General features: G+C 48.7%; 1 protein-coding gene across 5 annotated transcripts in view; it reads left to right on the top strand.

Annotated features, from left to right (window-relative positions):
- Window positions 1-24,619, top strand: part of LOC149352608 (complement receptor type 2-like) — a 353,632-nt gene that overhangs the window by 316,282 nt on the left and 12,731 nt on the right. For all 5 annotated transcript variants that reach the window (XM_089581794.1, XM_089581793.1, XM_089581797.1 and 2 more), the window contains 2 exons: window positions 13,183-13,887; window positions 20,930-21,124. In XM_089581794.1, the coding sequence (XP_089437920.1) occupies window positions 13,183-13,887; window positions 20,930-21,124 (900 nt within the window). The remainder of the gene's footprint in view (window positions 1-13,182; window positions 13,888-20,929; window positions 21,125-24,619) is intronic.

Genomic DNA, 24,619 nt, shown 5'->3' with positions numbered 1-24,619 from the left:
AGTCGTCGCTAGGCCTAGCTGCTTTCGCATATCGACTCCGCAGCTGAGGGCGCTTCGGGACTGGCCAGCGCTCAGAAACGTGCTCCGCTCGGCACCCCTCTACTGTGACCTCGTCCCATAATAAAAGATATGCTCAATTTCCACGACGTCTTCAGCAACAGAGCTAGCAGACGGCAGGCGAACCGCACCAGGTAGCAGCAGCCCAAAACCGGCTATGGGATGAAATTTGCTTGCATCGCAGTCATCACTTCTACCAGGAACTCGGTATTTGCCAACGATCGTCAGAAACGATGCATTTTTGATATTCATATATCCCAGGGTTTGCTATGAACGTGAACAAACAATACTATCGCGTTCTTCAGATGCCGGCGTTCGGCACGAAGACTGGCGCAGGCCGCCCGGCTCCAAGGAGTGCGCCCTATGTCATCATGACGCTGCCGCTCTCCGCGCTCGCATTGGCTGCCGCTTCCCGTCGTTGTTGCCGCGAGCGGCCCGCCGTTGACATCTAGCAGGCCGGACGCAGGCAACGAGCTGCAATCGGACGTTGCGACGCTGTTCGCAACGGCGCGCCGCAAACCGAGCGAGTGGCGGTTAGCAGCAAACGCGGCTCGCTGGTGCGTCGACTGCGCTCACGCGGCTGTGCCCCGCTCATCGTACGTCACTGTATTTTGGTATGACGTCACTAAAACTTTATTTTTCTACACCCCTTGTGACGCCATGGTTGATGGTGCTAGCGATGGGTCTAGATCGTGAGAGTGAGCATTTAGGTAATCTTTGGAACCGAATTAAAATATTTTTTAAACGTTTGTTGCGTCCAACACCTGGCTGTGACTGCCCTTGCATACATAGGAATCCCATAGCAGGCTTTTTATAGCTTCAAAATTTGGTGTCTCCACCCCTTTAAGGCTTTCGCCTCACCGCACTTTAGGTCAACGAAGTGCCCCCCTGAATTTTTTTCTCTATATCGGGCCTGTCTTGTTGCGCTGATCACTTTATTCAGAGCGAGACGAATTATAGCCGGATAAAAAAATTACGAGGAACGTTAGCGGCTAAAGTGGTGAAAGGCGAAAGCCTGAGTGCTGCATTCTGCTACGCGATTGTTCACTGCACATTTTGTTGGTGCATTAATTAGCGGCGGTTGAATTTCTTTGGAGGAGAAATTCTAGAGGCCCGTGTACTGTGCGATGTCAGTGCACGTTAAAGAACCCCAGGTGGTCGAAATTTCCGGAGCCCTCCACTCCGGCGTCTCTCATAGCCTTAGTTGCTTTGGGACGTTAAACCCCATAAACCAAACCAAACCAATTAACTGCCAATTAATGACGCTTAAGCTTCGCCTTTAGGAGTGGAACGCAACAGCGTGTTGTAGCGCTGCCACGGAGTCCAAGGAACGCCACCACCCGTCCGGCGCGATGCGTTGCCCTTTGAACGCAGCGCTTTTTTGAGGAAAGGAAATGGGGCTGTAATTCTCTGTCATCTCGGTGGACACCTGAGCCGCACCGTACAGGAAGGGAGGAAGTGTGAACGAAAGAAGAAAGAGGGGCCGTAAGGAAGAAAATGAAAATTGTATTTCAGGAAAGGAAATCACGTATTAACTCTCTCACATATCTCAGTAGACACTAGTCGAAAATTGTGTTTGACGAAAGGATGTTGCGCAGTAACTGTCTCACATATTTCGGTGGACACCAGTCAAAATTCGCGCGCGGTGACGTCACGACAATTTCGACCAATCTGAAACGCGGACAAATACGCCTTGCTCGTCGGTAAATTGGTTTTTGAGGAAAGGAAATTATCTTTCTCTCATATCTCGGTGGACACCTAAACCTCGCCGTAACGGGAAGGGAGGAAGATGGGAGTGAATGAAGACACCGTATTCACTAGACGCACCTTTGTTCATTCCAAACCATCGAGCTGGCATGGCGGAGTGGTAGCGTGCTCGACTCACACTCCGGAGACCGGGGTTCGATTCCCAAGCTCGGCAAATTTCTTGCTGTGTTTTATTTATTTATCTGGTCTGACTAGAAAGGTTTGACTAATTGGTTAAGTAGGGAATTAGTTAAACTCAGTCAAACTTACTTGGAGCATCACTATACTATCCCTTTAATTGGTTGCATGGTTAGTAGCCAAAGTACAATTGGCCCCGATTGAAATTCGCGCACTGTGACGTCACGACCGTTTCGACCAATTGAAAAGCGTGACATTTTCTGTCGACAACTGCTTACAACGATGAGGCATTAAAGGCTTCCGCCTTAATAAGTCTGCAGTGGAGCTCCGCCCGCATTTATGACCACCACACAGAATTCCTTCGCGACAAAAAGGCAGCCCGTTGTTAAAGTGTTTTCTTGGGACCGAAACAAGAAGCTTATCACAAGGCGAAATAATAAGCTCGAGTATTGTAACGCCTCAAGCTTGTTTGCAGTGGTCGCGGGTTCGGACCTCGGACCAGGACGAATGATTCTCTAACTACGAAGTTAATGAGAAAGCTGTATAGATGCCCTTTGTAGCCGTATGGCTGCGCTTGGGTGGATGCCAATGAGTAATTACTCCCTTATTACAAATCTACTCCACCTTGGGGGATTCCCCTAAACATTTGACCAAAGACAATGCTATGCCGAAAAAAGCGATCTTCTAACTCAAAAAGCTCAGGTTTAAAAATTGCTGACAATTTTAGGTGAAACATCTTGTGTAGGCGCGAGAACGCAATCATCAGTATGCAGTCTGCAACTGTCGTTGATAATTTCACGCCATTTCTTTCCTACCCACAGAGCCCATTTCTACCGTACGCGTGTATTGCAGCAGGACGCAGCCGCACGCGATGTAGCGGAGGGCACCTGAGGCTGAGTCTGAGGCGCCTTCCTAGTTGGCACTGCGAAGATTGTCTTGAGCAATGCGGGAAAAGCTCCCTTCATCTGACCAGACTACACTTTTCAGAACGTCAGATTGCTCTGTTGTTTATGAAGATTTAATTCAAGTAGTCAAGGCGGGTTTGCAAATCCCTCTCTTCTAAATGCTTATGCAGTGCCCGTGATATTCTCTAGAGTTCTCACCAAACGCTTGTTTACGTAACTCTGGTGTGTGTGGCCACGTTAAGCGCACTTGCTTGGGAAGTGAGCTTGCATGAAAGCCAGAATAGCTGTTTTCGTCGCTTCCTAGGCTGACACCTGTATACTGCGCTGGCGTATACTTTCCTGAAGCTACCAGTTTCTGTCAGTGTGTCATAGTTGCGGAGTATGGCATACCACTTGCCGGAGTTCCTGCTTGCCCACTGTGAAATATCTGTGCCGTTTTGCTTCTATATCGCCGTTCGCTATGTCGAGGCCAACAAACATGCCCGTACGTTCTGGTATCGTAAGGATGGATTCTTACTCGGACATTTCTCGGCCTGGGGCCATGTTCTGTAAAGATCCATTTCCTTTACAATCCATTTTGCCCACTCCCACTGGTCTCTGCTTCCATTGTCGTGGGACGCTAGACAAGACGTCATGCTGGTTGTGACAGACACAGACACACGCCCAAGATGCCACCTGCTTGAATTAACGCGTCTCGAACCCATGTCGCACTGCCCGGCACCGACGCCCACGAGAGGCGAAGGACGACGACACGTTTGACGCGTCCAACGAGTTTTATCGCCGCCATACAGTCTCGGCAAAGAAACTGATTCCGTGTGGCTCAACCGGTCCGGATGCGGCGGCGCCGCGACCAGACCGGCTGTGTCTGTGGTTAGTAGTATACTTTCCTACCTGCTGTAGTTTCGTCACATTGACGTCATGGCCGAATGAAATGCAAGGCTGAATGAATCATTACAGATTAAGGACCCTGGTTGTCTATCCTGAAAGCATAAAGCATGCATATAGCCCATCCTGAAACAGCCGCTGAAAAGGCTGCTGTCGTCTTCGCATTTCCGTCGTCTTCGCTGCTTGATAAGAAAAAACGCGAAAGGTGCTTCAATCCCAGTGGATTATTGCCATCGCACGCCGCGGCGCTCACTCGGCAACGGATTCATTATTGCGACAGAACGATACGCTTGGCCCTCACCCGTATCCATCGCAGCCACCGACACCCTGCTTCGTCATCCGGTGCGCGCAAAAGGATTCGCGCGTTCCTTCAAAGCATTTGAGGGCACTAAAATGGCGCCTGTAGCGCCTAGGCTCGTTCATGTTTTTTTTTTTTTAATTTTGCGTGCTACAATGAAAACACAGAAAAACCAGCCAGACGATATTAACATTGATGGAAGGGACGCGATATGATTGTTTTCAATACGAGCAACAGCATTCTCTGCTAGAAGATTTGAGCACAAATGATTAAAAAATTGCGAATTATTTGCTTGTGAATTAGCCATTTCGACGAATCGGGATACAAATTTTGAACCATGGGGTTCTGAACACTGCTGCGCTAATACGACCGGCACAGAGCGCTTGAGGTTTATTAACGCCTCGGTATAATTTTTCTGAAACACTCTGCGACAGTCGCAGCAGAACAGCGTACGTACTTGCATCGCACTCGCATATCGCAGCGCAAAGGCCGACCTCCATGGAGCGAAAAACCTGCGAATAACGAGAGAACTTCGCCCGGCGACGTTTCCACCGCGAACGAGGCGCGAAAACAGGCTGTTCGTTCTTTGTCCAGTTCGTCACATATAGGTTAGCGGGTCATTGCCACGCGATGCGGCGACGAGGGCGCGCAGCGGGAAGAGTGGAGTTGTCTGGTAGCCCTGGCAAGGAAGTGGGAGCCATACCCCCAGCAGCAAGACTAGGCAAACGCAAGATGGACCCGCACTGTACTCACACTTATAATCAATCTCAGTCGGGCACTTTTTTCTTTCTTTTCCTTGCCCAATCTGACTTATGTCTATTATAAGCCAGAAAGAAGGCCCGCACAGTTGAAAGGTTGTACCATTCGAGTAAGTTGGAGCTACTGGCCATCGTGGGGCCGTAGTGAGACTGAGACCCTTCTTGATTGGAATAGAGTTTAGCATTGGGACAGACTGTCGTCTGCCTAAATGCTATGAAGACGCTCAATCCGCAGGTAGTGAGATGGTTTGACATGCTTCAGGAGTGCACCTTCGACATAGACCATCAACCGGGATCGAAAATGGAGCACTTTGACGCAATGAGTCGTGCTGGAGTTGAAGACTGAAGCGGCCTATGGAATAACATCATCGCCGACAAGCTAGATATATAGTTGACGATCAGTTTGCAGGACCAAGCTTTAATCATTCAGAGGCGAGACGAAGAAATTCGCCGTATCGCTACCACGCGTGAGCGGTCAGGCGATTTTACTACAGCAGAATGCGCCCTGACAACTAAGGTCGGGCTGAAGGAGGGACGACTGTTTCGCAAATGAGAGGAAAACGTCAAGAAAAGTTTGCTCTACGTTATGCCAAAATCTATGCGAAGAACCCTGTAAGTTAGTTCCACGACTCGGAAGGCCGCTTCGGGTTTAATCAGACAAATGCATATGTTACGGAGCCATACTGGTCCCTGGGGATGCTCAGATACGTCGATGCGCACGTCACAAGATGCTTTGAGTGCCTTATCTGCAAGATTCTAAGTGGTAAAAAAAATATACTCCTGCAACCCATCAATCCTGGACGACAACCGTTCGAGACTGTTCATTCCGATCGCCTGGGCTCAGATGCAAGGAGCAAAAATGTACTTGTTGTACATCCTTGTCATTGTCAACAACTTAACAAAATACTTACGTGAAGCTTTTCCCTTCACGAGACACTTCAGCAAAAAGTGAGATCAAGTCTTGCGAAGAGATGCACCCTGCCATAAAGGGTAATAACCGAATGGCGAACGTGCTTCACATCAAAAGGATTTGAAGAATTCTGCAACGCCAGGGGAATCGAGCACGTCATGAACTCAGCAAGACACCCTCGCGCTAACCTTCAAGTTGAGAGAGTCAACCAAACCTTTCTTCCGACCGTCAGGACGACCATGGGCGAAAACGACCAGCGAGAATGGGAGGGAGATAAGATTGAAAATTGTCGGAACTTTCCTCCTCAGATCGTACAAGGGGACCGGAAAGACTCCGTTTGAATTTCTGCTTGGCTACAACCCGAAATTCCACGACAGAGCGTTGCGCAAGATCGCGGAGACAGGAGGTAATATCACATGGACGGATCTAGAACAACTTAAGCTGAAGTGCCATCACGAATACTGGACTCTCAGGCAAGGTACAAGAAACCGTCCGACATGCGTCGCTGCAGTCGTAACGCGTTAAAGGTTGGCGACGCAGTCGTCATGCGATGTGTTCCCGAGCATAACGGCGAACCGACAACGACGCAGCCTCGCTACGAAGATCCTCCAGTCGTCATCAAAGTTATTCCAAGCGACACCTATGGAGTGACGGCACTGAGGGGGCCACGAAGGAGCACTACGCCACAACGGCCCACATCAGTTCGCTAAAAGCGTGGTCCACGTCATACCAAGATGTTGACTTCGAAGAGCCATCGGGCGAAATCGAGGGCGCTTCAGAAGCCAGAATGACGATGTTAGTGAGCTTCCGCCGCGTGATGCGCGGCGAGCACACACGGCGGGAAGAGTGGAGTCATCTGGCAACCCTGGCGAGGGAGAGGTACCATAGAGGAAGGAAAGAATTTAGGAGGGACCGTTACGTCACATTTTTTGAAGCTTGACGTGAGGGGTCCCCCTCGCGAGTTGGCCGCCATCTCAGCACGCTTCCGTATGCGCAGCAGAAAATGCAGCAGATCGCCGCTGCGCCCAACGTATACTACTGGCTGCGCCGTCGGCCAAAAACTGGCAGTAATCCTCGCGAAAGCACGTGACTGCCAGCCCACTTTTTGGCTCGCATCGGATACCGAGGGCCTCTCTATAAGCTTCCCTTTTTCCATGGAGACCAACAACCCCCGGGAGTAAGGCGAGACTTGCTGTTGTTTGCCATGTCTGAAGAGGCAAACAAGACGGGCGAGACGCAATATGAACGCACTGTACCGCTTTGTTGGTTATAAATTACAAAATTACATTATTTTTTAAGGCGGGGGTTTATTTAAAGGAACTGGTACGACGGGAGCAGAGGGCAAAACAGTCCGAGATCATCCAGATTGACCACCGTAAACACACGGCGATAGCGATGCTGCTGGTGCGCATGTTCATCTTCGTCTTTGTGACACATGTTCGTCTTCTTTAAATTTTTAGTTAAAATCAATGTCTTCCTAACTTGACTATACTCCGCCTCATAGAGAGAGAGAGAAAGTAATTTAGTCAAAGGAAAGGTGGAGGCTAAGTGTGCGTCGGAAAAATATATGGAAGAAAACACGACATACATATAAAGCCCCGTTTTAACCAAGCCGTACAAACGTGCCTGCGTGGTTAGCGGTATAGCGTGTCTGACTCGAAACCCAAAGGCCGGGGGTACAGCGATGGGTCTGTTGCGTAGAAGCTTGAGAGGCGACGCTGGTAGCGTGAGCCGTCGTCTACTGCGTGTCTATGTGAGGTTAGGAGGAAGACGACGGCCGACGGCCCGCGTGCTTGGAGCGTTGCTCGCGGTTGCTCTGATTTTTTTTTCTTTATTGCCTGGATTTTGCAAATAAAATTGGATAAAACAAACAATCAACAAAACACAATAAACGCTATGTACTATCAGCGTCAAATGAAATGCGAACAAAACACCTGAAACGCGAGCCCAAAAAAAACAAGCATATTAGCGGTTGGAGGTGAAATACAGGCGTGGCCTATTAACATTTCAGAAGAGCGGTCTTTTCAGCTTCGATCGGGAAATCAACTGCTCATGTATTTTGCCTCCCTAGTATAATGTCTGCGAGTTATGGTGTTCGCGTTTCAATTGGCTTGTTCGCGTTTCAATTGACGCTGATAGTACATACGACTCGTGGTCAGGCACCCTGAATCTGGCTTCGTCTAATTAAAATTCAGGCAATGTACAGAGCGGCTCTAGTTTTGAAAGCCACTCCGGAGGGTCCGCAGCGGCCTTCTGAATGGCCAGAAACATGTCCATATTTTCGCGAAAGTAAATCTTGGCAGGTCTTGCGTCTGGGTCACAATGGTAGCCTGCCATTCTGGAGCGCCATATACAGTGGAGGCCTGTCAGCATTATTAAGTCGAAAGGCACCCCATCCTCATTTTCAACAGATAAGTAGCGAATGCCGTACGGGTCTAGCGGAAATTCTTTCGTTAAGGTTCGCTGCAACACATCCCAAAAATAAACCCCTTCCCAACAGTGTAAAAAAACATGGTCTATTGTTTCCGGCTTCCTGCAAATCAAACAGTGAGATCCCCAGGGTAAAAAGAATTCCTTTCCCTCTAAAATTTTTTTAACCGGTAAGGTTCCGGTGTGCAGCTTAAAAAAGAAGGTTTTTGTTCCTGGCGGCATTTGCACAAGGCCCTGAACAAGGGCACGGGGAAAACTACATCGCACAAAGCACGGTACAGTTTCTTTCGTTTCACAGTGGACAGAAAGTCATTCGAAAACCGCGCGGAAAGAAACCTTACACTGGCAACGATTTCCCGGTAAAAACCGCTGACCCTACTGTAAACCTCAGCAGTTCCGACTACGTACTCCGGCAGCAGGCGCCGCAGCCTAACTTGACATACGGTGCGCAAAAACGGGTCTCTTGTGTCCCGAAAAAACAAGAAACGATTCACCAGCTGCCGAAGAAACAAATGGCCCAGTCCCAGTCCACCTTCATGTACCCGTCTGAACAGGTTGGTCCGGCTGCAGCGCTCCCAGTCAGACGACCAGATGAAGACGGCGAAAATTCTGTGCAGCTTTTCTGTGCAACCGTGAACAGTGCAACACCTGCATGACGTACCAGAGCCTGCTGATGAAGAACAGGTTGCAAACAGTGGCTCTGGCAAAAATTGACAAGGTCGTCCCTTTCCACTTATCCGCTCTCTCCCGTATCTCTTTGACCTGCCCTGTCCAATACTGTTCGCTGTCACGGTACGTATCGAGCGGAACACCCAAGTACTTATCTGGTGTCGTCGTCCAAGGCACACTGGCGAACCGTTCAGGCGTAGACGCCCACCCGCGATGCCACAGCCCGAGCCACTTCGACCAGTTAACTCCGCTTCCCGTAGCTTGGCTGAAATCGCGTACGCATTTAACTGCCTCACTTATGCCTCCCTCGTCCACGGCAAACACTGCAATGTCATCAGCGTACGCTAAGAGCTTAACTTCGGCTGCTTGCAAACTGAATCCGTTTATACTCCTGTTTTTCAGTATCTTCAAACAAAGGGTCTCCACATAAATACAAAATAAAAGGGGGCTGAGGGGACAGCCCTGGAGTCAATGTTAAAAGAGGCTCCATAGATGGCGCCAGCAACACTAGCGACGCATCAGATCTTCAACGATCAGAGCAACCGCGCAATCGCGGTTGCTCTGATCGTTGAAGATCTGATGCGTCGCTAGTGTTGCTGGCGCCATCTATGGAGCCTCTTTTAACAGTGACCTTTTCGACCAACCGGAATTTTTCGGTGACGACAACGACGGCAACGCCGACGCCGGTTTTTCTGCAGATTGAGGCCCTTAAGCTCTCTCGTAAAAACAGAAGCGAGACAGGCCTACGGCACGCAGGTATTTACTCTGTTCATCACGTGGCGTACAGCAAAATGTTCATGACACAACATTTCACGAACGGTGCCGCTCTTGACTTTAACGCCCTTCCTCGGCCGAAATGGGGAAACTACACGCTACCACGATGTTCTCAGTGGGCGTCGGTTTTGGGGTTCGCTTCGCTGCCCCATCAAAAAGAGGCGGTTAAGCCGTGTGTGCCAAGCATGCGTCCAGCGATGGACAGCCAACATGAAGGGACACTCCGGACGACACCCAGTTGTTGTTCTCTGTAAAAGTTGATTCTGTGACTCTTTCTGGCTATGCATTTATCCGGGAGCAAAAGACGCATTTATCACCGGCAAAATTGTATTTAAGTATGTTGACGCTAGTTCATTCAACTTCTGACGCCCTTACATAAAAGGCCGGGGTGCCGCTGATTTCAAGGGAATGGCTGGGGAGCTTAGCCTCTATTATTCGCGGCAAAAAAAAAAAACACGTTCGACAAAATTCAGTAAGCGGTATGAAAACGCAGTGAGGATCGCTTCGACGGTAAAAGTGGCCAAAATAGACGCGCTCGTGCGGCCGCTGCCGTGCGCAGACCATCTTCGAGCCCTGACAAGCGTACCTCAACTCTTCCCCAGGCGTGCCTTTTTTGCTGGCTTCATCGACAAGAGCATTCTTGGGGGCTTGCTCCAGTCCCGGTTAGTTTTTTCACTCACGTCGAACTATATCCCTGTTACCTGGTTTCCATTCTGCAGCGGATATTCAACAGCACGTAACTTCAGTTTTGCATCGTAGCTTCGCCTCGCTGGCGGCGTCACGTTGAAAGCAACAAGCAAGGCACGAGACGCCGTACGAATACGACGCGGAAATCAAAACCTTTGAGAATATGACGCTACTGGATGCGGCAGCGGCGCGCGTTTCGTGCCACCGCCGCATTTTGCCAGGCTGTTGCCAGACTACTCCCATTTTGCCCGTAAAATAACATTTTAAAAACACAGTTTAGGATAGCGTGATCCGCGTTCTGCTACCGTGAACCGCTTCCGCAGGTGTGAAACCCGAGCTGGTGCAGCGGGTGCCCACTAAAGCGGATCACGGTGGCGGATCGCGCTGCACCATAAGCTTTCGAATAACTCGATTCTACTCCTTTTCCACATGTCGATTCTCTTTTCAGATATGGTTACTGGGGAAGGCAAGAAATGCGCACGGCGGCGCGTAATTTTTCACCTTAAGTCGCACCGACGAAAAAATAGCAACAAAAAACCAACTTAAGCAGGGCAAAATATACTATGCACCTGCGCCACACGCTCGTTTTTCTGTGCCAGAAAGCACTTTTGGCTGCTCCAAAAGCTGTTCCAAAGTGACATCGGCCAGTCACATCACTGCGTATGAGAACTGTCTTGTAACTGTCGCAATTTATCCAAAACATAGCTCTGTCACTAACTCGAATTAATTTATGCCCTCCAGAGCCGCCATTCACGTCTTAGCACATTTGTTTCAAAACAGCGATCTTCCGAGGAAAAACGCTTCGCAGAAACGAGTGGTGCTTCTGTGAGACCTCGTAAACCATCTCGAATCGGCGCGAAACAGCAGTCTAAATATTTCGTATTGTAGTGCTTCTACACTGTGTATAATTGCTCGACCAATGCTCAAATGAAGCTACACATCATTTTTGATGCAAAGAATCATTGAACGGGGCACCAGTTATCTCGTTCACCAAGAGCGAGTCTTCAACATACTGTGCACCATAAAATTGCTTCTGAGCGAAGATTATCTGTGGCTAGCAGCTCTTGCCTGAACTGTTTCATCGTTTACTGAGCTGTGCCAACTCTAATGCGGCAGTGATCTGTAAAATTGAACGACAGAAGTTCGTGAAATGTATGCAGGAAGCCGCCTCTGAACTAAGGATGAAAGCATATGAAAGTGTTCAGAAGCCCCTACGCTCTTCCCAATAGTATACAGTCGAGAGGTATAGTGCGCCCGGCGCACAGTGCACAGTTCGTAGTTCAGTTCCTCGCTCCGGAGCACTTTTTTTTCCCCCAACAGTTTCGTAATAGAAGGAGTATATCCACTCCTGCAGGTGGCGGGCACTCTGCGGCAGCGCGTTGATCAGGAAGAAGGAGTGGAACATGGGACAAGCGTACACTTCATCGAAAGGCGTTCCCAACACTCCCTCACTCCTTCAGCGTTGGGTGCCGTTACGCTCACGCGCAGGCTGCGGCGTTTTCTACCTGGCACAATATCTGAAAAAGTGTCATCGTGTCCACAATCTTTGCTCGGTCAGTTAGGGGAAGGGAGCGGTTGCCGGCGGCCAGATAAGCGTGCTAGAAAGTTGTAGCGCTCATAAGCACCCGTATTTTCCTGAAGCCGGAACCAAAGCTCCGAAATTACCGCAAAAGAACCGCCGTTAAAGGAGCCACATAGTCGCAGCGAGCTCTCCAGACCTAAACACTGCATTAGAAAAAAAAAGATCGATTAGCTAACTCGTCACCTCATTACCCAGTTAGGAAGCGAGTCGAGGATGAACCGCCTTCAATTCTACCTTAGTAAGAACAAGCAACGGCATAATTCATCTGCGAAGAGCTGTTAGGAAGAGAACGTGTTTTGAGAATTCTATTGGCCTTCACAAATGATGCTTACGTTTGTTATGTTAAGCCGGCTGACTCATTTCAAATGACCAGGGATGTGCGAACAGTACAAAACCGAATCGAATATGAATAGTGTAGCTAAAAACCGAATAGAATACGAACTGAATAATGAGAGAACCAAATCGAACACAAATTGAATAGTGTTTTACAAATATTCGCTATTTGTGCGAATATTCGTACAAAACGAAAACTCGTGCGTAACCGCGAAGAGCTAGCGGTGGCGCTGCGGTACAGTGTTATAACTTGTCCAGTTATAGCAATTGCTGTCAAAAGACGCAATAGTCATCTCCATTAGGGGATACGCAACACTAAGCCAAGTTAATAACTTTGAAGTGTCTGACCATCTTATCATTACTACAAGAAAGCATTTGCTGTTGACGACCACAGCTGGTAAACTAGCGCCACATCTCAGTAGACGAGAGGGGCAGGAACTACATTCGAGTCGTGGTCTCCGAGAACGGGCATCAAGGAACGGATTGCTAAAATTGCCTCAGTGCTTCCACGTCGCCCAGTCTTGGAGGCCCTGTGTGAGTGTGTGAACGCCGCCACACGGATGAACCGCGTCACGGAGCTGAAACCTCCATCCCACGCAGACTGGGGCGCAGCATCATACTGTCTGGCTTAGGAATGAACCCCGCTTTTGAAGCACTCCTTGCATGAAAATTATGGCGCGCCTTAATCGAACTTTGTGCCGATCACACGAAGACTATTCGAGAATTTGAGAGCAGATTCGATTCGTTTCGAGTAATTTTGAACTTACAGCATTTGATTTGTTCAGCTGATCTAATAGGAGGATATTCAATATATGTATTCAATAACTTCGAATATTCGCGCACCCCTACAAATAATTTTTTCGAAAGCGTGAACAAGTACTCTTTTTTTATTGTTTACGTTTTAATGAAATTTTGTCTGTCTGTCTGTCTGTCTGTCCTTTTGTTTGTTTGTTTGTTTGTTTGTTTGTTTGTTTGTTTGTTTGTTTGTTTGTTTTTTTGTTTGATTGCAGACTCGCAGTCGAGAGAAGGTGCGGCAGCTGGACCCCCTGAGACAACTGCCAAAGTTGATGCCGATACGTCAGGTGCACCCGCAGTTAACGGAAACGAAGCGCGAAAGAGTACAGGACAGCATGGAAACAGAGCGACGGAGAGTCCTTATTCGAGTAATCCGCATTCTATGCAAAGAAAAATTGACGCACAAAGCAGAGTGGCTAAAGATTTTAATACTGGTAGCAACACTGATCCGACGATGGAACCGAAAGCAATGCCTGGACGGAGAGATCGGACGCCGTCGCAGGACGCCGACCAAATATCTAATTCTGAACCCGTGAACTCACATACTTGTGGGCAAAATACCCCTTCAGGCAGCTGTAGCGATAATGGAAACAGGAATGGCCCATCAGTAGAAGGTGGTGGAGTTCGTGATGCAGAACTCACGGTAGGCCGCAGTACTACTACTAATAATGTAAGCGCTTCTACAGAGCGCGACGAAGAAAGCACAATTGACTCCTCAGGCAGCAGTGCAACTGATCTTGAGCCCCCAACGGGCAGACCGGGACAAGACGCGAACACGACTCAAGTACAGGAGAAGCCTTCGAGACACCAGGAGCTTAGTACACAGCAGCCGCACGGGGAGCAGCCCCTCCCTACAACGGCTACTGACCAACCTACCATGAGCACTTCGGCTGAAGCCACAAAGCATTTGTCATCCAATGGTAAGTTGGCTAAGCCCAAATCGACGGAAAGTACGCCGTCACACCTGTTTTTCTGTATTCTCTGGCAGACTGTGTTGCATGCAGCAAGGCTTATTTTGCTCTGCTACACGTGAACAGCAATCTTTGGTGGCATTTAAAAGGCCCCAGAAAGCGGTGGTTGAGGTTTTCTATAAAATGCTTGCATTATGTAGAGTACAGGCCACCGAGCGTTCATGCCGCGTACAAGACCTCAAAAGCGACCCGATAATTTACACAATTTTAAGAACTCCCGCTTCCGAACCTCGCGGCGACCAGCGGTGCCGAGCTTTCGCCCTAATCAACGAGCATTGAGTCTTGTAGCGCTCTTTACGTTAGCAGCGGAATGCCATCATTGGTTGGCCGCGCCAGCGCCGTCGACGTCAAACCAGTTTAGGAGGCGTTGTCTCTGCCCACCGGGGAATTCCCACGCGCGTCGGCGGTCGGCGGAGGGGCCGACTGCGTGGAGCCGGCGGAACGACATTCGACATGACATGGCCGACATGATCGAGAGGCTTTTTCGATCATGAGGCCCTGGGGCGATACCTGTGGGGTAATAAGTATATTCGCTTTCACGGTGACGGCTGGTGCGTGCGACATGTCACTACCCTTACACAGCACCGAATTTCACCACACTTGGCTCCTTGAAATTTTTCGCTATTCACAATGCAATGATGGCTGGTACAGGTGAAATGCTATCAAGCGACCGCTCTATTTTTTTCTGATTATTGTGATCGGCAATTGCAAAAAAAAAAAAAGCCTAAGGACGTATCGCGCGTGCCCACCATAACAACGTGTGAAATATTCTTAGTGGCACTAAAACACGGTTTGAATCACGGTTCCCCCCATTTCTCCACCGGATAAAAAAAAAGAAAGCTCTCGTGTCGAAGGAATTCCACGGCCTGATCTCGGTGACCAGAAGCTACAACGCACTCCCTCACAAGAACAGGATTTGTCCACCCTGGTGTAGTACTTGGCCACAACCTTCAATATGAATAACCCAAGTAAGCCGAGGCCCTCAGTCCCCAGCGGCTGCGGAGCCTATGCCGCCTCTGTCAGACCTGTGATGCAGCGGAGGGCGCTAAGAACTGCTGGCTCCGCACAGGTCACGATTGGAAAACTAAACCTGGCAACGTTGACCGTTAGAACCTCATCCAGTCAGGCTAGTCTAGCAGTGCTGTTCGAGGAACTAGCGGGCATTTATTAAATGGAATGTCATAAGTCTTAGTTTGGTTCGGCGGACAAATGAGGCGTATACAGTGCTAAATGGCGGGCACGTACTATGATATCATGGATTAGCGAACAGATGAAAACTACATGTGGGATTCCTCATCAATAAGGATATAGGTGGCAACATAGATGAATTCTATAGTATTAACGAGAGCGTAGGAGTTATTGTAATTAGTCTTAATAAGAGTTACAAACTGAAGGTGGTACAGGCCTACGCGCCTACATCCAGCCATGATGAGGAGATCGTCGAAAGTTTCTGTGAAGACGTGGAATCCGCAATAAGCAAAGTGAAATCACAGCACACTGTACTGATGGGCGGCTTCAGTGCCAAGGTAGGCAAGAAGCAGGCTGGAAACCAGGCAGTAGGTGACTATGGCATAAGATGTGGAGGTCCTCTGAACCATGCGCCTCGAATTAGCCTAGACTTAAAGAGGGAACGGAATGAACTAGTGAGGCGGAAGCCCATTAACGAGTTAGCAGTAAAAGAGAAAGCAGAGGAATTCAGGACCTCGTTGTAGAACAGATATTCGGCTTCAACTGAGGACGGCGACATTAATGTACGAGCACTGATTATTGATTTCACAGCTATTATTTCGAAGAGCGCAGTAGAAGTAGGCGGTAGGATGGTTAGACAGAATACCGGCAAGCTCTCCTTGGAGACGAAAGATATGATTAAGAAACGCAAAAGCGCGAAAGTATCTAACCCCACAGAGAGAATAGAACTGGCAAAGTTGTCAAAGTTAATGCTAAGCGCAAGGTAACAGGCACAAGGAAGTTTAATATGGAGAAAATCGAGCATGCCCTAAACTTTAGGGCCTAAAGAAGGGATGTTGCCTAAAAGCGGTGAAGAGGAAAGTATAGGCATACGCAAAAATGAGATGTATGCGTTAGCCGACAAAGAGGACAATGACATTAGCAATATGGACAAGATAGTTAAAGCAGCCGAAGATATCTACAGAAGTCTATACAGTAGCCGATATAATCTGGACGTTAATGAGAGAGGCAGTTACACACAGCAATGGGACATCCCGCCAGTAACGAAAGAGGAAGTAAAGAAAGCCTTAGGCGCAATGCAGAGTGGGAAAGCAGCTGGTGAGGATCACGTAACAGCAGATCTCTTGAAGGACGGTAGAGGAATTATGCTAGAAAAACTAGGCACCCTGTATACGCAATGCCTTACGACCTCGAGCGTACCAGACTCTTGGATGAACGTTAACATCATCTTAATTCATAAGAAAGGAGGCGTCAAAGACTAAGATTCACAGACCAAAAACCTTACTGCCTGTGAGAGTTCAGCAGGCCTCGGCCGATCCGAAGAAAGCGTTAGTGACGATTGCTGGCACCCGTCATATTGTTGACCTAAATAGGAAGGGAGGCAGTTTGCAGGCAGGCTTTCGGAGATCATTACGAGCGTCCGCCTTTCGTTCTCCTGTGTCCCGCCGCTACCAGAGGCCCCCCCCCCCGGAGGGAGGCGGCAAGGAGCGCTCAATGCAGGCAGCAGCCAGAGAGGGAGCGGCCAGCTCGCCCAAGCCTCCCTTTGTCCCCTTTCGGGTAAAGACGCGGTGAGAGACACGAGTCGCCGGGTTTGTTTCGCGACAGGGCCGCGTCACGCCAGACGTACAAGGGGCTATAAAAGTGTTAGCGCCGACACTGTGTCGCACGCCGACGGCGCACCGCGTCTTGACGGATACCAGATGCTGTTCAACCTAGCTGCGAACGCTTCGTTCGAAGGTTGCACAGCTCTTTTGAAAAGGGAACACTGCTAGACGAAGTGGGGACGGGAGCGCCCATATAAATAGGAGTTGTCGGCGAGAGTGCGGCTGGCTGGAGTTCGCTGATAGCGCCAATGCTCTAAAGTCGGAACATCAGCGGTTCTCGAGAAACGGGCGTGCGCAGGAGACGCCACCGGACAGAGCAAAGGCCGCCGCTTGCTTAAAGACAGTGACGGCCAATTGAGTTATGGCACCGCCCGGACCCAGGGTGACGGCTGCTGGGTCAGCAGTCCAGGGTAATCTGACTCGCATGGGGCGGTGTTCGGCGCTCCCGTTTGTTGTGCGCGACGGTTGTGGCTCGCGTTTGGGACCGATAATTACCCTAATTCCGAGAGCCGTCAAGGTCACGGTTCCTGGGGAGACCAGCGCACCCATGGAAGTGTTTTGCTATGTTGTTTTTGTGTGTTTTGCTTTTTCTTCCATAGGGGAGAGAGTTTGTCTAATACGGTGAAAGTGTGGGGCGTGGCACGTAATCCAGGGAGCCAATCCGTTTGTGTGTCCGTTCTCGGAACGTACGATTTTGAAATGAAAATGATGTCGTTTTTACATTATGTAAATTTGAGAGAGGGTTATGTGCCTTAAGGAAACTGGAAGGCGGGCAACACGGCTAATAACCAATCGTATTAAGAGTTTGACACGATTGGATGCTGAAGAATGTGGGCCGAGCCCATATGTCTTTAAAACTGGGTCCCGGAGCCCGGGAAAAGGGTTCTGGGCTACGGTGAAATGTAATGCATCTTCGGCTATGCCGAGTAGGGGCCTCCCCTAATGTTAGCCAGTTCCATGTTGTTGTGCTCACTGCTCAACTCGTTGTAAATATGTAAATCCTTGTACATAAAGCAGCAGTTCATATCCCCTGCAAGTTCTCTGTTGTTGCCGAGTATTGTCTGCTAGACCTTCAGCCTTCAAGACATCAAAAGCCGTATCCGACGGGGCACCCCTGGTGCAAGAAAGAAAAAGAGGCAAAGAACCTTTTTGAGAACTTTTACTCCGCCCGTTGCATAAAAGGTACTTACTAAGGTAATCTCTATTAGAGTCAAGAACATGCCAGACATAAATAAACCAAATGAACAGACAGACAGGTAGGTTTCGTAAAGGCTACTCGAAAATAGACCATATTCACGCTATCAACTAGGTGATAGATTACCAGACAGCATTTGACTCAGTCGAAACCTCAGTATTCATGCAGGCATTGCGGAATGAAGGGGTAAAAAAAAACCTTATCTAAAAAGCCGCCGCGGTGGCTCAGTGGTTACGACGCTCGGCTGCTGACCCGAAAGACGCGGGTTCGATCCCGGCCGCGGCGGTCGAATTTCGATGGAGGCGAAATTCTAGAGGTCCGTGTACTGTGCGATGTCAGTGCATGTTAAAGAACCCCAGGTGGTCGAAATTTCCGTAGCCCTCCACTACGGCGTCCCTCATAGCCTGAGTTGCTTTGGGACGTTAAACCCCATAAACCAACCAACCTTATGTAAAAATACTCGGCGATATCGATAACGGGTGCACAGCCACCATAGTCATCCATAAAGTCAGCGATAAAGGTCCAATTAGGCAAGGTATCAGGCAGGGAGACAAGATTTCCCGAATGCTGTTCATGGCCTGTTTCAGAAGACAATCAGAGGTCTGCATGGGGACCAGTTGTAGATAATAGTCAATGGAAAATGCCTTAGTAATCTGCGATTCACTCATGATATTGCCTTGCTAAGTCACACAAGAGTTGAACGGCAAATCATGATCAGTGACGTAGACAGGCAGAGCAGAACAGTGTTTCTAAAAATTTATATGCAGAAAACCCAAGTAATGTTCAAAAGTCTCGGAAGGGAAGAGCAGTTCACAATTGGTAGCGAGGTGCAGGAAGTGGTAAAGGAATACGTCTACTTAGGGCAGGCAGTGACCGCTGATCCGTATCACGAAAGTGAATAACTAGAAGAGTAAGAAGGGTATGAGCGCATTTGGAAGGTTCTCTCAGATCATGATTATCAGTTTACCAATATCCATCAAGAGAAAAGTATACAACAACTGTATTTTACCGGTACTCACCTATTCACTGCGGCGTCTGTCATAGTGTGAGTCGCTTTGGGACGTTAACCACCATAAACTAAACTAACTTACCTATGGACAAATACATGGAAGCTAACGAAAAGGTTGAACAACGCAGCGAGCTATGGAAAGTAAAATTGCAGGTTTAACGTTAAGAGACAGGAAACGGGCAGAGTGTTGAGGGGACAAACGCGGGTTGATGACATCCTAGTAGAAACCATGTGGAAGAAATGGGCTTATGCAAGGCATGTAAAGCGAAGGCACGATAACTGATCGTTGTTAAGTGCAACAAAGAAGATTACAAGAGAAGGCAAGCGTAGAAGGGGGCAACAGGAAGTTAGGTGAGCGGATGCGATTAAGAAGTTTGCGGAAATAGTGTGCCGCAACTGGCCAAGGACAGGGTAAATTGGAGTGATATAGGAGAGGTCTTTGCCCTGCAATGGGCGTAGTCAGGGGGAGATGATGATGATGATACAGTACAAGAACAAAGCTGTACAGTTCTGTTAGCTGTCGCGTCGTTACGGTGTACAAAGTCGCGCAAACTGTAGTATATCTATTTTTTAACCTGCAAGTTGGTTAATGATAACATATTATCATTCGTTAGAGAGAGAGAGAATAAAACTTCATTATGTAGAAGGAGACCAGAGTGGATTGTGGGTGGGGTCCTGAGTCCAGGACTCCAGTATATTCCGCCGTCGGTTTGGCGATGGCGACTAGCGCCTCCTGGTCTCCCAGGGTGCCGCCGGTCAGCGTCACCTCCCACTGCTCCAGATATGAGCGATGAGTTTAAAAGTCAGAGTTGTATAAGAACCACGAATTGCCGTAATATCTAAAGAAATCGCCATTCTGAACTTTCACTTCTTTATTAATTATAAAGCTTTTACAGCATGCGGAAGGCGCGTAAAACCATTCAGTGATGCGAAATTACGCTCTCTAGTAAGCGCTGGTACCTATACAGTTGCTGTGCCTGTTGCTGCACCAAGACGGCGCGCTGATACACTAATGCCAAGTGCAGGATTCCCTAAATTCATTCTGATACCGCGTAAACGTTGTATTCCTGTCCAGGGTTTGGAAAGGCTTGGCAATAAAGCTGCCTTCGGGAAAGCGGCGCCACTGATGGCTTCTTTGCATATTCTGAAAATTTGCAGCTCAGTAATGTTCTCGCCTGGTTTCAGCTACTCAAACAGACATCATTCAATTAACTCCTTCGTTAAATACATAAATTCATTTAAAAGACTCAATCCTACTAACATGAAGCGACTGTCAGTCAAGGCGAGGGTATTTTTATTATTTATAACACCTCATTGATATAATGCCCTGTAAATTGCAATAAGCAATAAGTAAATTGTTCTTTCATTCCGCCACGGTGGCTCAGTGGTTATGGTGCTCGGCTGCTGTCCTGAAAGACGCGGGTTTGACCCCAGCCACAGCGGTCGCATTTCGATGGAGGCGAAATGCTAGAGGCCCGTGCGTTGTGCTGTCAGTGCATGTAAAGGAACCCCAGGTGGTCTAAATTGTCCATACTCCTCCACTACAGCGTCCCTCACAGCCTAAGTCGCTTGGGACGTTACACCTTTTCGAATCGAATTAACCAGGTCATCGCACTGGAAGCGAAACCGAACCGAGGTTCGAAACCGTACCAGTATTTTGCCCGGAGTCGGAACCAAACCGAACCCGTTGTTATGCGCCATCTGAGTAAAAAAGGTCTTTTTTTTTCTATTTCCGCCACGACGGAGAAACGTTCACTACGCCGGCCTGGCCAACAGAGCCAGTAGTGCCGCTTAGTAGCGCAGTGATGCATGGCCACGTCTTCGAACAAAAATAGCGTCTCTGCACTGAATGGCGGCGCTTGCGGGACGCAACTATGGGTGCTAAGTCAGGAGGTCTAAAGGTCACCTGCGCCGGGGCGAGGAAAGTTCGCACGGCATGCTTTTAGGTTTGTAAGCAGGGTCCTTGTTTTTTTGTTGTTGTTTTTTTTTTTTCAGAGAACAACTGTTCGCGGAAAAATTTCTCCGAAATTGCCCCTCCTCGGCTAGTCATTACTCTGAACGACGAGACTCGAGTACCGGAAAACAGCACCTTCTGGGCGTCCTGCGAAGTCAACTCTACCTTGGTGGGAAATGTGAGCGCTGTAACCTGCCTCCCCGACGGCTCTTGGAGCATTCCGCCCCACATGAAATGTAAGCCACTACAGCTGTTTTTTTGCTCAATACGCCACTTTTGCTGGCACTTATTCATGCTTTACCGCACAATGCACGCATCCGGGTAGAGGAAACAAAATTTTATTAAAAATAGTTCGAGTGTACACAGTCCTAATCCTTTCTTTGCGTTTTAAGCCCAATGCACGCATCCGGGTAGAGGAAACAAAATTTTATTAAAAATAGTTCGAGTGTACACAGTCCTAATCCTTTCTTTGCGTTTTAAGCCTCCAGGTCCGCTTTTTAAGAACGAGGTCGAGTTCGGCACAGATGACCCAAATGTCACTGAAGTTTTGGTTTGCTATCATCACCGTCATGATCAGCGACATCACGTCCAATGCGTGAAAACGCCACTACCAGTGTTTTCCAATTATCTGCTACGTACGCTAAACACGGCTATTCTATCCCATCCAGCTTCCTCACCTCATCTCAATACCCGACTTTCGGCTGCACTCGAAAAAGTGTTGCCTTCCTTGGGATCCACTTTTTTGCCCTGACAATACATCTGTTATCTATTATGTCCAGCCTTATGTTCTTGTTATGTTCTGATTTTTATGTTTGTGGAACAACATGTTTGTGTGTGTGTATTCGTGATAAGTAGCTTATCCCTTTCTACAAGCTCTACTGATAGTTCTTTCTTGCTGCTCCCGGAATATGTGCCGTAGTTTCCCAATGCTAGCCTGCCCGTCTGTCTCTTCCATATACCTTCAATGCACTCGCCCACTAGAGCAGTGTGCTCTGCTTTTACTTCCTTCGCCACCGATTGCACATCTTCATATAACCTATCGTTATTGCAACTAGCTGTTGGTGCAAAGGCGTGTACAAGCCTTATTTTATACATTTCATTAGGCTTGATCGGAATTACATCCACCCTTTCGTAATGCTGACGAATTCACGAATGTTGCCTTCTGCGCTTTTATTGAAAGAGAACCTGACGCTGTGTTCTCTGCTGTCTTGTACACACTATTAACAGAATAAGTGCCCGTTCCTTAACATCCTGTAGGCTTCATCTGCCCTCTTAACCTCGCTGAGCCCTATGATACTCCATTTAAGCACTTGTAGCTCCTTAAACGACACAACTAACCTTGCCTAAGTACCTGAGTTAAAATTTCGATTAATATTTGTGCAAAAACGACTGCACGCAACCAAACACGTAGTGGCAATGCTATTAGGTTCTAAAATTTCCCGTGTCGTTTAGGACACTACAGTTGCACTTACTGCAGCTAAACGGGGCAGCATGGAAATTATGGGTGCGTGGTCCCACTGCTGAGTACGTTGCATATATCTAGCTACCGCATCGTGCCGGGCAACTTGCGTTCCTCGCTTACGCTGAGATCGTGCCAACGCGCTACTCTGTGCAACGATGTAAAACATTCCTCTGCCCTGCTCCTACAACGGGGCCTGATGGTACTGCGTGCAGTCGGCGTGCACACATACACACATCTCGCTCTTTAGAATTTGTATGCTTACGTGAACACTGCTCACATTCGGTGCACGTCGGGGTTACTGCTGGTTGTGAGTGTCATGCCCGCAGTGATTGTGTTCGAGCACGTCGAATAATAGGCGCATCATTTTTTCCCGCATCTGCGTCGGTGCACTACACAAGATGCCATGCAAGTGACGCAACGCAAGCACTGGCAGTTAAGAAGAGAAACAATATATGTTGCGGCTGTGAGATGTGGATGAAGTGGTTGGCTGTCGCGTGTAACATGAAAGGGTAACTGTTACTTCTTCCTAACGTGATCAGTTACTTGAATAATTGCGCGAATTTGAACCGGTGTACCTAAACGACGGACTCCAATTAAAAACTTCATTTGTAAAAACTTTGCACAAGAGGAGAAAGTTATCATTCTCAGATCAAAGCACGTTAAATAAAGAACACACGCAGGGAAGTACGTCTTTTGAACATACCGCGCCTATCAGCGCTCAGCTACCGCCCAGTGACAATGCGTGCAAAACGTCTGAAGGCTATCAACACAACATTCGCGTCTTCGGGAAAAAAAATACGACACAGCGGACTCCGCCCCGACCACAGTGCACAACCGGGTGGCCCTGCTGGCAGCTGCAGTACTACACTGCGGCAACCGCAAGTTTTCCCAGCATTCCGTGGGCATCGGTTCGTATAGCTTAAAAGTTGATTGCAGCGTTCTTGAGACCATAGCAGCGCTCAGTAAATGTAGTGACGAATATAACCCCCGGCGTGTTTACTATCGAGAACCGACAGAACAGATTCGCTGCATAAGAAAGTCATCCAAAACACAACTGTACGCAACCTTCACATCTGTTCACGTCCGAAGTGCCACACCAAGCAAGTCTACAGCAGCCGAATCAGGACGTCGCAATCTTCGTCGAAGGAATCGATCAAATGTTCCGCCGCGCAGATCCCTACATGGCTAAGGACAAAAGGCTGGATTTGTTGATGACAAGCCTGAGAGAACAGATGTTCCCAGGAATTGCGGATATCCGCAACACATCAAAGACGGTGGACGAATTCGTATCCGAAGCTTTAGTGATTAAAAGGGTTCTAAACATACACGCCAGATTACACCAGGTCGCCTCAGATCTTGCCAGAGCGCTGCCTTGATGTTTTTACTACTTCCTATGTGCTGGCGGTGGTGGACACATCGCGTAAGGTGTTTTAGCCCTCACCCACACTACACAAGGAGCTACAGAAAATGCGTCCGGCGTTTCAACCTATGGCCTCCTATACACCATTCGGAAAGAAGTGCACTAGGCTTTGGTAAAGCGCAGCCGAAGCACCAATACCAGTCACATGGCATGCCAGCAACCTTATTTACACCGCCGCAGTGTGCAGCCAAAGGCACTTTGCCAGTCTCAATCGGAAACCTTGCGTATCGCCGTTACGTCACCGGCCTTCTAACCGCCTATTTATGGCCTACCAAGCCACTAAAAAGGAAGCTGACATCTGAGGAACCCAAAAAAACCATCCTGCGTGCTTGCATCTCAGTGAAAAACAAAATGTCAATTGTAACGTTTAACATCCCGAACTGACACAAGGGTTATGAGGGACGCCGTAGTAGAGTGCTCCGGATTAATATAGACCACCTGAAGTTCTTTAATGTTAGCTGGCATCGCACAGCACACGGGCGCCTTTTGTATTTCTCCTCCACGGAAACGCGGCCGCGTTTCCATGGAGGTGAAGCTGGCCACGTCTTTGACACTGCCATTGCGAACGAATGAGCCCCCCCCCCCCCCCCCCCCGGTAGCGCTCTTGATAAAGTGATACCAAGACCTAATCAGCGATCGCAGTGGTCGAAAAATATCTTTGCCCGGTGACAAGTCACAGGCCGGGGCGACATGATGACGGTATGAAATGTGGTTCAATGGCTGCGGTCCTATAGCGCACTCGCTCCGTCCCGCGCCCCTGCAGTTTTCGTCGTTGTCATGCTCGTGACATTACCTGACGCCACTCAGCGATCGTCCCGATCGATTACTTAGCGTTTGAGGGATGGCGTG

This window comes from Amblyomma mixtum, chromosome 3 (genome assembly GCF_055824585.1).
Source record: "Amblyomma mixtum isolate Tamu chromosome 3, ASM5582458v1, whole genome shotgun sequence".
Taxonomy (NCBI): Eukaryota; Metazoa; Arthropoda; class Arachnida; order Ixodida; family Ixodidae; genus Amblyomma; species Amblyomma mixtum.
The sequence above is the reverse complement of the archived record's forward strand: the minus strand, read 5'-3'. Positions and strand labels throughout refer to the sequence as shown.